This window comes from Anabrus simplex, chromosome 2, assembly GCF_040414725.1.
Source record: "Anabrus simplex isolate iqAnaSimp1 chromosome 2, ASM4041472v1, whole genome shotgun sequence".
Lineage (NCBI taxonomy): Eukaryota > Metazoa > Arthropoda > Insecta > Orthoptera > Tettigoniidae > Anabrus > Anabrus simplex.
Genome location: NC_090266.1, coordinates 634,603,980 through 634,617,456, shown reverse-complemented (window position 1 = coordinate 634,617,456; position 13,477 = coordinate 634,603,980). Strand labels below are relative to the sequence as shown.

General features: G+C 37.8%; 1 protein-coding gene across 2 annotated transcripts in view; it reads right to left on the bottom strand.

Annotated features, from left to right (window-relative positions):
- LOC136862976 (uncharacterized) overlaps positions 1-13,477 on the bottom strand; it is a 176,540-nt gene that overhangs the window by 45,713 nt on the left and 117,350 nt on the right. For both annotated transcript variants that reach the window (XM_068225829.1, XM_067139273.2), the window contains one exon: positions 6,132-6,200. In XM_068225829.1, the coding sequence (XP_068081930.1) occupies positions 6,132-6,200 (69 nt within the window). The remainder of the gene's footprint in view (positions 1-6,131; positions 6,201-13,477) is intronic.

Here is a 13,477-nt window from a genome sequence, read left to right as displayed (position 1 = left end):
GACCACAACTTGTTGGTCATGAAATGCCATCTGAAGTTGAAGAAATTGAAGAAAGGAAAGAATGCAAAAAGATGGGATCTAGACAAGTTGAAAGAAAAGAGTGTGAGGGATTGTTTCAAGGAACATGTTGTTGCACAAGGACTCAGTGAAAAGGCTGAAGGAAACACTATAGAGGAAGAGTGGAGAGTCATGAAAAATGAAGTCAGTAGGGCTGCTGAAGAAATGTTAGGAAGGAAGAAAAGATCAACTAAGAATCAGTGGATAACTCAGGAGATACTAGACCTGATTGATGAACGACGAAAATACAAGAATGCTAGAAATGAAGAGGACAGAAAAGAATACAGGCGACTAAAGAATCAAGTGGATAGAAAGTGCAAGGTAGCTAAGGAAGAATGGCTGAAGGAGAAGTGCAAGGATGTCGAAGGCTGTATGGTCCTGGGAAAGGTAGATGCTGCATACAGGAAAATCAAGGAAACCTTTGGAGAAAGGAAATCTAGGTGCATGAATATTAAGAGCTCAGATGGAAAGCCACTTCTAGGGAAAGAAGACAAAGCAGAAAGATGGCAGGAGCATATCCAACAGTTGTATCAAGGTAAAGATGTAGATAATTTGGTTCTGGAACATGAAGAGGCTGTTGATGCTGATGAAATGGGAGACCCAATTTTGAGGTCAGAGTTTGACAGAGCTGTGAGTGACCTAAATAGGAATAAGGCACCTGGAATTGATGACATTCCCTCTGAATTACTGACTGCCTTAGGAGAAACCAGCATGGCAAGGTTATTTCATTTAGTGTGCAAGATGTATGAGACAGGAGAAGTCCCATCCGATTTTCGGCAGAATGTTGTTATACCTATTCCGAAGAAAGCCGGTGCTGACAGGTGTGAAAACTACCGCACCATTAGTTTAGTATCTCATGCCTGCAAAATTTTAACACGTATTATTTACAGAAGAATGGAAAAACAAGTGGAAGCTGAGTTGGGAGAAGATCAATTTGGCTTCAGAAGAAATGTAGGAACACGTGAAGCAATCCTGACTTTACGTCTGATCTTAGAGGATCGAATCAAGGACAAGCCCACGTACATGGCATTCGTAGATCTAGAAAAGGCATTCGATAATGTTGATTGGACCAAGCTTTTTATGATTCTGAAGATGATAGGAATCAGATACCGAGAACGAAGAATTATCTACAATCTGTATAAAAATCAGTCAGCAGTGATAAGAATCGAGGGCTTTGAAAGATAAGCAGCAATCCAGAAAGGAGTGAGGCAAGGCTGCAGTTTGTCCCCTCTCCTTTTCAATGTTTACATAGAACAGGCAGTAAGGGAAAGCAAAGAGAAATTTGGAAAGGGAATCACAGTCCAAGGAGAGGAAATCAAAACCTTGAGATTTGCCGATGATATTGTTATTTTATCTGAAACTGCAGAAGATCTCGAGAAGTTGCTGAATGGTATGGACGAAGTCTTGGGTAAGGAGTACAAGATGAAAATAAATAAGTCCAAAACAAAAGTAATGGAGTGCAGTCGAACGAAGGCAGGTGATGTAGGAAATATTAGATTAGGAAACGAAGTCTTAAAGGAAGTAGATGAATATTGTTACTTGGGTAGTAAAATAACTAACGATGGCAGAAGTAAGGAGGACATAAAATGCAGACTAGCACAAGCAAGGAAGAGCTTTCTTAAGAAAAGAAATTTGCTCACTTCAAACATTGATATCGAAATTAGAAAGATGTTTTTGAAGACTTTCGTGTGGAGCGTGGCATTGTATGGAAGTGAAACATGGACGATAACTAGCTCAGAAAGAAAGAGAATAGAAGCTTTTGAAATGTGGTGTTACAGAAGAATGCTGAAGGTGAGATGGATAGATCGAATCACGAATGAAGAGATACTGAATCGAATTGGTGAGAGGAGATCGATTTGGCTAAATTTGACGAGAAGAAGAGATAGAATGATAGGACACATCTTAAGACACCCAGGACTTGTTCAGTTAGTTTTTGAAGGAAGTGTAGGTGGTAAGAACGGTAGGGGTAGACCAAGGTATGAATATGACAAGCAGATTAGAGCAGATGTAGGATGCAATAGTTACGTAGAAATGAAAAGGTTAGCACAGGATAGGGTGGCATGGAGGGCTGCATCAAACCAGTCTATGGACTGATGACTCAAACAACAACACATATTCCAATGTGTTGTCATACGCTAAATAAATAAATAATTCTTGCCGTGCGGGCAGTATGCGCCGCGGCGATAGTTAAGAGCCTCTCGAAGGGAGTGTGGCCCCCAAAGGGGGCCACTGTTCTCATGACAGAGCTTGGCCTGAATTTGCAAAGTTAAGTTACAGCTACTAAATTAGAGGAGTTGTAACATCCATGCTTTGCATTGTAACTTCCATGCTTTCCTCACCTATCGTAAGTTCTATGCTTTGCTGTAAAGTCAAAGTAACCAGTCTATACCATAACATCTCTGGAAACAAAGATGGCTATTATGAATACATCCTCAATGTGCAATTATTACCAATATTACCCACAAAATCACTAAGAATACAACATTTCGGGACCTGATAATATTCAAAATGGAGTCCTGAACACATGCGAGTAATTTTCAATGCAATACTATTATTATTTGCAGTCCCTTACTTCTTTACCACTGCCGCCGAATGTAGGAAGAGGGCTACCCTAAAGATGTTTCTGAGGGTTAATCAGATTGTGAATATGAGAGTGGTAAATGTAAATAGGATGGTGAGGTGAGGTTTAATTTGGTGGTTTTTAGGTTTATATATGAATAAAGGTTGGACGAAGTTAAAAGTAAATACGTTGTGTTATGTGGTGACGAGAGAAAGGACTTCCATTTGCTGACAGTATGTAAAGAAACAATTGAAGAGAGGCAGGTGTTTAATGAACAGCAGATGAAGTGGATTGCTCATCCGTGCAATGGAGATAAGCTTTTGAGGTGGTTAGTATCTGAATGGAAGTGTGCTGGTAACTTGTGTAGGTTTTTGACCAGAATTAGAAGCAGATGTACAGCCGCCTTAAAGGCTCGTCCTCAGATGTGTCAAGAGGAGACCAAACCAGGTAGTGGTTTATCATGACACAGGTAGAGCATTGAATTTTGCTACTCAGCACAGAGGAAATGGCGGCCTTCCTCACTACTGGCTAGCAGTGGGGAAAGGGGAAAGGTGATGGCATGCGTCACCAGAAGGAGGCATCCTAGCATATGCATTATGCTACGTCAGGAGAGATTGAGTTACACATGCCATCACGTACCCAAGGAGTGAGGTAGTTAACCTTGTGTTGCTGTGACATCTTCAAGTGGAGATGGAGTAGATGTATTCTTTGCAAAGAAAGAAACTGTTGGCTGGGAAGACTTAGCTTTCATGTACTTTATATGAGTAGGTTCTTTAGCATGGGTAACATATTACTAAGTTTCAACGATTTAAAACACACTTTGCAATATGCTGAAGTTACGTCATTTACCAATATTCCAACCAACCACTCAGTTGAGAAACACTTCACCGTCTAACCAGAGTTTATTAAATGTACATTGCTTGTTAGCCACTGTAATGAGTTTCAAGCAAGCATCCTAGAACTGAAATAAAAAGGAACATCAAAATGGTTGAAAGAAATGATGCAAGGGCACAACAAAAAATGTAGAATTGTTGTGCACTTCTTGTGAAAAGATACGTGAAAAAGAAATGCTACAATAGCCTGGGTTACAGCAGACTAGAGCATAAAAATATCCCTTCAAATCCATCATTGGGAACGATTTCCCTGACTTTCCAGAATGTAGACACTATGCATACAATGTTCATATTTTAAATCAATCAGAATCTGATTTTTTTATCTCAGTAATTCTGTAATCAATACTTAAATCAAAATTTTTATATCTTCTTGTCTTTCTGTTCAACATCAACAGTAAATTGTAAAAAGTACACTAAGTAGTTTACCCGATTTGTGAGAAATGCGCAAACATTAAAAGTGCCATATCTCTAAACATTGAGCATTCTTTCTGATTATATGTGATGCTTGTAAAGCTTAGGGAAAGGATGCTTTCTTTATTATATTAGATATATTTGCAAAATTACTGAATGGTTTGATAGACGGCAGCTCTGGATTTGGAAAGGTTACTCCGGTGAGGCTCCACTTTTAGATTCCAGAAAGGTATAGCAGATATTTTAGATTCAGGAGGTCAAGTGGACTGTACTGCCATTGACCTATGCAAGGCTTTCTAAAAGGTGTAAATCACAGAAGACTACTGACGAAAATGAGGGCTACTGGATTAGACAAAATAGTGATTGAATGGGTAACTAAATTTAGTGGATGATGTTATACTGTATAGGGTAGTAAATAATTTACAGGATTGTGAGCGACTGCAAAAAGACCTCGATACTGTTGTGAGGTGGACAGCAGAAGACTGCAGTCAAATGGTAAATGGGATAAAAAGTCAGGTTATAAGTATCACCAAGAGCAAGAGTCCTCAATTTTAATTATTGTATTGAAGGGGTGAAAGTACCTCATGGGGATCACTGTACGTACCTGGGTGTTGATATAAGGAAAGATCCTCATTGGGTTAATCACAGTAACAGGGTTGTAAATAAAGGTTACAGATGTCTTCATATAGTTTTGAAGGTATTATAGGGATTGTAATAAGAATGTAAAGGAGAGGGAGTATAAGATGTTGGTAAGACCCCAATAATTAGAGTATAGTTCAACTGTATGAGACCCAGACCAGGATTACTTGATACAAGAACTGAAAGAGTTCGAAAGGAAAGAAGCACGACTTGTTCTGGGTGATTTTCAGCAAAAGAGTAGTTATGAAAATGATGTAAATTTTGGACTGGGAGTAAAGAGATGTGCAACTCAACTAAAGGGTATGTGCCTGCCTCGCTGTCAGCGGAGAGATGGCATGGAATGACATAGTAAATGAATAAGCTTGCGTGGAACTTCTAAATGTACTGTAGAAAAGATCACGATATAAAGATATGGTTGGAATTAAAGGGGACAAATTAGGGCAAATCTTCATTTAGATGAAGAGGATTTTTTCTTACAATTTTGCTTTACATCGTACTGACACAGACAGGTCTCATGGCGATGATGGGAGAGCAAAGGCCTGAGAGTGGGAAGGAAGCGGCCGTGGCCTTAATTATGGTACACATTCTGTCTGAATTTGAACACCTGCAGTCCCTGACTATTTCAGACATAATTTGTGCTTCATTGCTTTGAAGATATCAAACATGCCTGGTGTGAAAGTGGGAAACAATGGAAAACCATCTTCAGGGCTGCTGACAGTTGAGTTTGAACTCACTATCTCCCAGATGCAAGCTCACAGCCGTGCGCCCCTCACCACACGGCCAACTCGCCTGGTAAGAAAACGAGGAATTAGGGATTGGAATAATTTATCAAGGGAAAAGTTCAATAAATTTCAAAGTTCTTTGAAATCATTTCAGGACTAGGTGAACTACTAATAGGGAATCTGCTACCTGGGCAATAACAATAAATGCACATCAATGATAAGGTTGATGACTCCGACTGTGTTATCCACTTAACAAAGACAAAAAGACATACAACTGTACGAACAAAGATTTTAAATGATACCGGCCAGCTGCCAGGTGTATGAAATAAGAGAACATGCACGACTTCTGTCTCGAAGGTGATAATTTTTGCTTTCAATCAACAAATTGCTTGCAAACCAATTTTCAAAATTTTGCACATGGGTGATTTTCTGCTCAAATTTTTTTTTTTTTGCTAGTTGTTTTACGTCGCACCGACACAGATAGGTCTTATGGCGACGACGGGACAGGAAAGGGCTAGGAGTGGGAAGGAAGCGGCCGTGGCCATAATTAAGGTACAGCCCCAGCATTTGCCTGGTGTGAAAATGGGAAACCACGGAAAACCATTTTCAGGGCTGCCGACAGTGGGTCTGCTCAAAATAAGGAAACATCCACAAAAATTAAGATGTACAGCAATCCTACTTAAACAAGAATGAGTGGAGGAAGACTGTCTGATGTTCAACAACTGAACAATAAGGAAATCAGCCATTAGAAAAAGAGCACATCAGTTTAGTTCAGCTTCAAGAGTTCAAGGAAATATCACAGAAAAACATGAACATCTGGTCCCATACACTTTGATATTCTTTACTAACCTGTTTTGGATTGGACAGTTACATTTTCATTTCCCACATCTGAGTCTGATGAGCTCTCCAACTGCTGACCTGTAAATGCAATAGAACCCAAATTAACCATACCATATATTATTTAATTCAGCTACAATAGGAATTTTCATACAATTTCTAAGCTTCAAATGTCTATTCTGAAAGGAATCCCCTTAAATAATTTGTTTTTCCAAATAACAGAAAATAACATTTTCACAGGAGAAGTGTGTGGGTTTATTTAAACCCCTTCATAGTTCATTTCTGGCAAACTATTTATGTCAACAACATTCAAAAGAATTTTATGTATAAAACTCAATTTTACAGGTTGGCCCATGAGACAGTTGGCAAAACTGCAAACACCATTTTTATTGTAGAGGTGCAGCAAGGATACAGAAATGCATACAGAGAGTTATAGGATAGTTTTCATGACCTACAAGAAATGCTCAAAGTATCCTCCATCTTTTTCTATGCATATTTGATATCTTCAAAGCAATGAAGCACAAATTATGTCTGAAATAGTCAGGGATTGCAGGTATTCAATTTTAGACAGAATGTGTTCCTTCAAATGTTCCACATCATGAATCTTCACAGAGTACACTGCATTTTTTAGTATACTCCAGACCAAGAAGACCATTGGGGCAAGATTAGGAGGACACAGAGGCCATTCAATACGACACCATCCACCAATTACACGTACTAAATATCATTTTTGGTCCGTATTGATGATATTTGATTGAAATAATAACATTAAGTTATTTATTAGACCACCTAATCAATACAAAATTGTCTTGGATAATTTACATAAATTTGTTAACTAATAGTGGTACATGTTTCGCCTTACCTGAAGGCATCATCAGCCATAGTCTTAACCTTAAATTAAAAATAAGCATCTAAATAACATGTAATAATGAAATGAATTTTAAAATCTTGAAGAGATTTGAAGTAAAATAACAATGATGGTTTAAAAATACAATGTGATGAGATATAATAGCGGAAGTATTAACAAAATTAACATTAGAAGGCTGCTAAAATAAGTGCAATGGATAAAACAACAGATTGTTATACAACAAGTAGTAAGATTGCATAAAAGTAAAGTTGATAGTCTGGCGGTTATAATTAGACGATGGCGAAAAATCATATATAATCAAAGTAAAGAAGAGAGAATAAAAGTCAAAGTTAGTCGAGAGATCCGAAGTTAATCATGATCTTGAAGATAAAAGACGAAAGTCAGAGGCATATGGTGAAGTTGTAGAACACATTGAGGATATGAAGTTGTAGAATAGAAGTTGAAGAACAGTTTCAAATAGGATCTCCATGGACCATCTCAAAATTTGAAGTAATGCTCAAACGTTGTAAATTGTGAGTTTGTAGATATTCTAGTTGAAAAAGCATATAATAGTGGAATCTGTAAAAGGAAGCAAGAAACGTGGAGTTAATTGTGTGAAAAGATATTTGAAAATATTGAAGTAGAATCGTGTGTACTTACCATTTGACAGTGACAAAGATAGCTTGTAACGTTATGAGTTAGAAGTATTTGCAACAGTAGACTTCTTGCTACGTGTGTTATAGCTGAAGGTTTGTGCTGGAGGGGGATCTGTTTGCGTTGACGTAACTATTGGAGGGGGGCTGCTATTGGTGGGAGGGAATGAAGAGAGCGTATTACTGTGCGTGTTGTATCGGTGTAAGGCTATTGGAGGGAGCGATGTTACGGTGGGTGTGGCTATGGGTTTATTGGTTGTATTTGAATTAGAGGTACTAGCGGCGAGGGGAAGGGAGGGGGTATATTAGCTGCAGGGGAGGTGGGAACGCTAACTGATGTGAGGTTGAAGATTTTTAAGAATATGTTGGTGAGGGGAGTTGATTCTCATAATAAAATAAGAATCTGTTCATACAAGGGGCTTTTTTTTATCAATAGTGTCATTTAGGTTCTTATCTTTATTAAAATGTTGGCCGAGGAAAATAAATAAGTTTTCATATTCTGTCATGAGTTTACTTTTATCGACTCTTTTTACAATAAGGAGGTCTTGTTCTATTGTGGTGAATTTATGCCCTGTGTCCCTCATGTGGTTGGCCATTGCGGAGAATTTGTTGTGTCTTTGGGCATTGTAATGCTCGGCGTATCTGGTGGAGAAGCTGCGGCCAGTTTGGCCAACATAAGAAAAATTACATGTAGAGCATTTCAATCTGTATATTCCTGATCCAGAGTAACTATTGTCTGTGATGTTAATAGAGTTGTGATTGAAGAATAAATTACGATTGGTGTTTTTTGTTGTGTAGGCTATTTTTATTTTGTGCTTCATTAATGAATTGGTTATCGGATAAATACTATGGTTAGTGAACATGAATTTAGCATATTTTGGTTTGACGGGTTTCAATGGAGTTAAATTTGTAGCTAGTTTCAGTTTGGTTTTATTAATGATTTTATCAATCATACTCGTGTTAAATCCATTGAATTTAACTATTTCCTTAATGAATAGTAATTCTTTCTTTAAATTAATAGAGGACATAGGGATCTTTAATGCTCTATATATTAAACTGTGATAAGTGGCTTTTTTATGTGGGTTGGGATGTAAATCATTTTTTATGGTTGTTGGAGAAAAGGTGGGTTTTCTGTATATTTGGAAGTCAAATTTGTTCAATGTTCGTGTGATTTTGATGTCTAAGAAGTTCAAAGAGTTATTGAACTCATCTTCTTTAGTGAATTTAATATTATTATCTAAGTTGTTGAGAAATGATAGTATGTTATTGCTGTTGTTGATTTGTTTATCAATGATAGCTAAGGTATCATCAACATAGCGATGCCAAAGACAGAGTCCGTTGATGTTATTAATAATCTTACTATGTTCGAGATTATCCAAGTATATATCAGCTAGTATTCCAGATAACGGGTCTCCCATCGCTAGACCTTCTTGTTTGTAAATTTTCTTATTGAAGGTAAAATAGTTGTTGCCTAAGACGAAATTAAGTAATTTTAACCATTCAACAATTTCGATTTTGCTCAATGTGCTATGTTTCAACAGATTGTTTTTTATGATGTTAATAGTATTGTTGATAGGGATATTAGTATACATGTTGGTGATGTCGAAAGAACATAAAACGTGGTTAGGTTGTAGACTGAACTTATTTAGGGAATTACAAAGTTCGATCGAGTTCTTTATGGGGCTGGAGTTGTGAAATTTGAAGTGTTTTTTCAGGAATTTGTGTAGGAATTGAGAGGTTTTATAGGTAGGACTATTAATACTATTAATTATAGGCCAAATGGGGACATCCTTTTTATGAATTTTGGGCAATGATCTGACTGTAGGTAATTTTGGGTTTATTACAGTTAATTTCTGATAATCTTTTTAAGAAGGTTCTTTAAGTTACGCTGTATTTTGTTTGTTGGATCTTTGTTAATTAAGGTATCGGTATTGTCTGAAAAAAAAAGTTTCAGTTTTATTGATGTAATCTTGTTTGTTCATTATTACTATGGTGTTGCCCTTATCTGCTTTTGTAATTACTACATTGTTGTTATGGATTTTGGATTTCAGGTTTAGAATTTGTTTCAAGACGTTGTGGTTATTATTAGATGTTATTTCATTAATCAAAGTTGGGAGTTTCTTTTTTACTTCATAACGTATGTCATTCTGTTTATCAATTGGGATTTGTTTATCGATATTAGTTTCAGTTTCAGCGATAGTAGTGATGATGTCTTCTGCTTTTTTGTGATTAGGCCAATTATGTTTGATGCCTTTATCTAATAGATTTAATTCTTGGTTAGAGAAGGTTGCATTAGATAGGTTGATTGTAGTGGGAATGTTAGTCAAATGGGAAGGGGACACTTTGTTGTTTGTATTTTGGTCAGGAGTTTTACATTTGTTTTTTTGAAGACATAGTAATTTATGGTTTAGGGTTTTCTGTTTCCTGTCTAATACGTAAGATAGTTTAAGGTCAGTGTACCTTAAAAGTGAGCTCCATTCAAGTGGGGGTAATTTCTGAGAGATGGTCAAATGAGCCCTATATAATTGTAAATTTAGTAGAGATTTCTTCTTGTATAATAGTTTAATTTCATTTTTCAACCATATGTTGTTTACTTTCTTCTGAGTGGCATTAGATTTTGAATAGGGATGACGTTTTCTTTGTAAAGATTTGAGAAATTTAGGTACCAACTCTAATTTCAAGCAATCTTTAAGAAACTTGATATCTCTAGAAATCTTGCCTATTTTAATTTTTAGGTTCAAGTACTTGTTAGGTCTTACTATTGCCTGGTTAACATTGACATTACACGTAATAAATATCATCAGCATGTGAGTTGGTACGTGAAGACTAATCTCATGTACTACACCACCAATTTCAGTAATTTTTTCCTACTTCAAAAGCTTATTCATACCAGATTATTATAGGCTATATAAAATTATACTGTCTTATCAAGGGAGCAGGTAGTTTAAAAACAAGTAAAGCTAGTCAGAAAAATTGTGCCTCTGGGACCTTTTAAAGTCAATACATTGCCAAAACTATTAGTTGAATTACAAAATTGAGTCCATCAGATTTTTCATCACCCTCCTCCTTTCCCCTTATCCAGCTCCTGCCAGGCTCAGGGCATTTATGGTACTTCTTCACATTCCTCTTTCCTTCCACCATTCCTCTTCCAATATTTTGTCCCAGTCCAGGCTGCTTCTTCTTCTTCTTCCACTCCTCTTTATTGAATCGATTCACCTCGTTTTAAGTCTCCCTCTCGCTCTCTTTCCCTTAAACTTTATCTCCATCATGTGTTTTGGTATTCTTCCCTCCTCCATCCTCTTTACATGTCCAAACCATCTTAGTTTACTCCTATCAATTCTCTCATTTAGGTTTTCCATTCTGATCTCCTTTCTCACATCTTCATTTCTCAATCTGTCTTTCCTTGTCATTTCTATCATACTATAGTATTTTTCTACTCTGATGGCGGGCGGCCTACATGCTGTCAGGGGAAGCGGGGAGCATGGGGCCGACCAATCCAGCACGACGTGAGAGGCCGTTATGGGAGAGAGACAGAGGCCACTACTACAACGTTGCCAGGAGCGCCCGCGCGCTTTAAAGTTGTGTTGAAATCTAAATAACAATAAAATACAGAGCTTCGTATGTTACAGTTCGATTATGGCCCGTGGATGAGTTTTATTATTTTTATTTATTTATGTATTTATTTTTATTATTTCTTATATCTTCGATGTAGTATGATACGAGTTAGTTAGTAATGCATATAACAAGTGCATTGACAACAGACCGAAAAACAATTCGTTCAAAAGTACAGAGTTACACAACACATTTTCTTACTTTACCTTACCTTATTCCAGCTGAAGGATCCGTGTTACAGCACCCCGACACTCGCCATCGTCACCAGAGCTGTCACCGGAAATATCCTCGTCACTCGACTCCTCACTGTGGCTGTCGTCTCGCAGATTTATGATGATATCATCCATGACTGTGTCCAATACCACGTCCCTTTTGTAATCGTCCTCTTGAAATTTTTCAGCATGTGACACACAAGCCTTCCACTCCTGTTCGGTTACTTTATCCAGCTCCTCTTCCATTAAAGATTGGACGTCAGTTAGTTTGAACGTTTTGTTCCTTTTCCCTACAGCAGTTTTAACGTTTCCCCAAACCAGCTCTATGGGGTTATATTGACAGTGATAGGGTGGCAGGCGAACAACGGTATGACCCTTTCTGTCAGCAAGTGTATCAATTTCGTACATTTTTGACTTTGGCTTGAATTGTTTCACAAGAGACAACAGTTCGAGTCTGGTGTGATTGCTGTCATGAGGAATATTCCTAGCAGATAACCACGATATAATATCAGCTTTCCGTGTGTTCGTTGTAGGAATTCGTTCTAGCTGTACTGAATGGTAGCTGGCATTGTCCATTACAATCACTGCGTCTTTGATGTTCCTTTCGTCAAGAGCGTCTAAAAACTTCAAAAACCACTCTTTAAAAACCATAGCGTTCATATCAGTGTGGTAGTCATCACTGGTCGATTTCACCTTTGGCCTGAAAACCAATTTACATTCCTGTAGAAAACCAGTGCGACTGGAACCTACGTGACAAACTATAATTCGTCCACCTTTCCCTACAGGAACTTTTAAACCTCCTGTACCCTCTTTATCTTGCCAGATTTTCGTTGGAGCGTAATTCTGATGAATGTAAGTCTCATCTAAATAAAATATATGGGGCGATGGGTCCTTATTCATCAGGAGATGCATTTTTCTCAAAAACGTTACTCTGGCTGTTACTATATCAGCTCTCTCCATTAAAAATCTTCTCCCGTCGTTGCTTTTTTTATACTTGAACCCCATAGACTTTAGTATCCTCCACAATGAAGTAACTCCCCATTTAAATTTTATATCTCTTTCTAAATCATCACGTAATTTGTTCAGTGTCGGGTATTCACCCTTTACGTAATAACTGAGGAGAGTTCTTCTAATTACATCTTTATGGAATCCGTCGATTGCCTTTGTTATACAGTTCCTTTTGATTCGTTTGCGCGGTGATTGAAATGAGATGGAACCAGATGACTGGGTACTGTCTTTACCTTCCTTTACTATACGCTGAACGGTTCGCGTACTAACTTGACAAGCTTCCGACACTCTCTGCTGCACTTTATACACACTCACTAAAGGGCCATTATTTTCTGCTTCCTTTTGAAAATATTCATGAACATTGCTGATCAGTTTTCTACCCTGGCTCCTTATCTCCTTCCTCTTCGCCATTGTACGATATACGTATAATGCAATTATTATATAAAAAAACAACACAGAGCAACACAAATAGAAACAATAGAAAAAACTAACGTCACATCACATGCCACTAAAACGTTAATCGAAAAATGCAGTAAAGGACGCGGCAAGAATTACTCATAAAACAAACTCGTCGAACAAGCTCTTTGTAATACCCAACGCACACTGTAAGACTACTCGGCAACACAGCAGTTCGTGGAGCGAAGTGAGCGCGGCAAAGTCTCCGGGCGACTGAATAGTTCTCAGCGCCACCGCTAGGCGATCTTTTGTCTGATTGGGCAGTGACATACTGCCCGCACCCCACTTCCCCTGACAGCATGTAGGCCGCCCGCCATCAGAGTAGAAAAATACTATACTTGGGTATTTCATTTCACTGGCTTGAATTCCACTTGTCACTGTCCAGGTCTCAGCCACATTGGTCAATATGGGTGCATACATTTTATCCATTATCTCTTTATACTTCCTTTGTACAGTCGAACCTGTTCTAACGGACACCCCTATTCAGCGGACACCTGCCAATACGGACAATTTCCCTCCGAACTGATTTTATTTTACATAAAACAAGTGTTAAATTGGCCTCATTTAAGT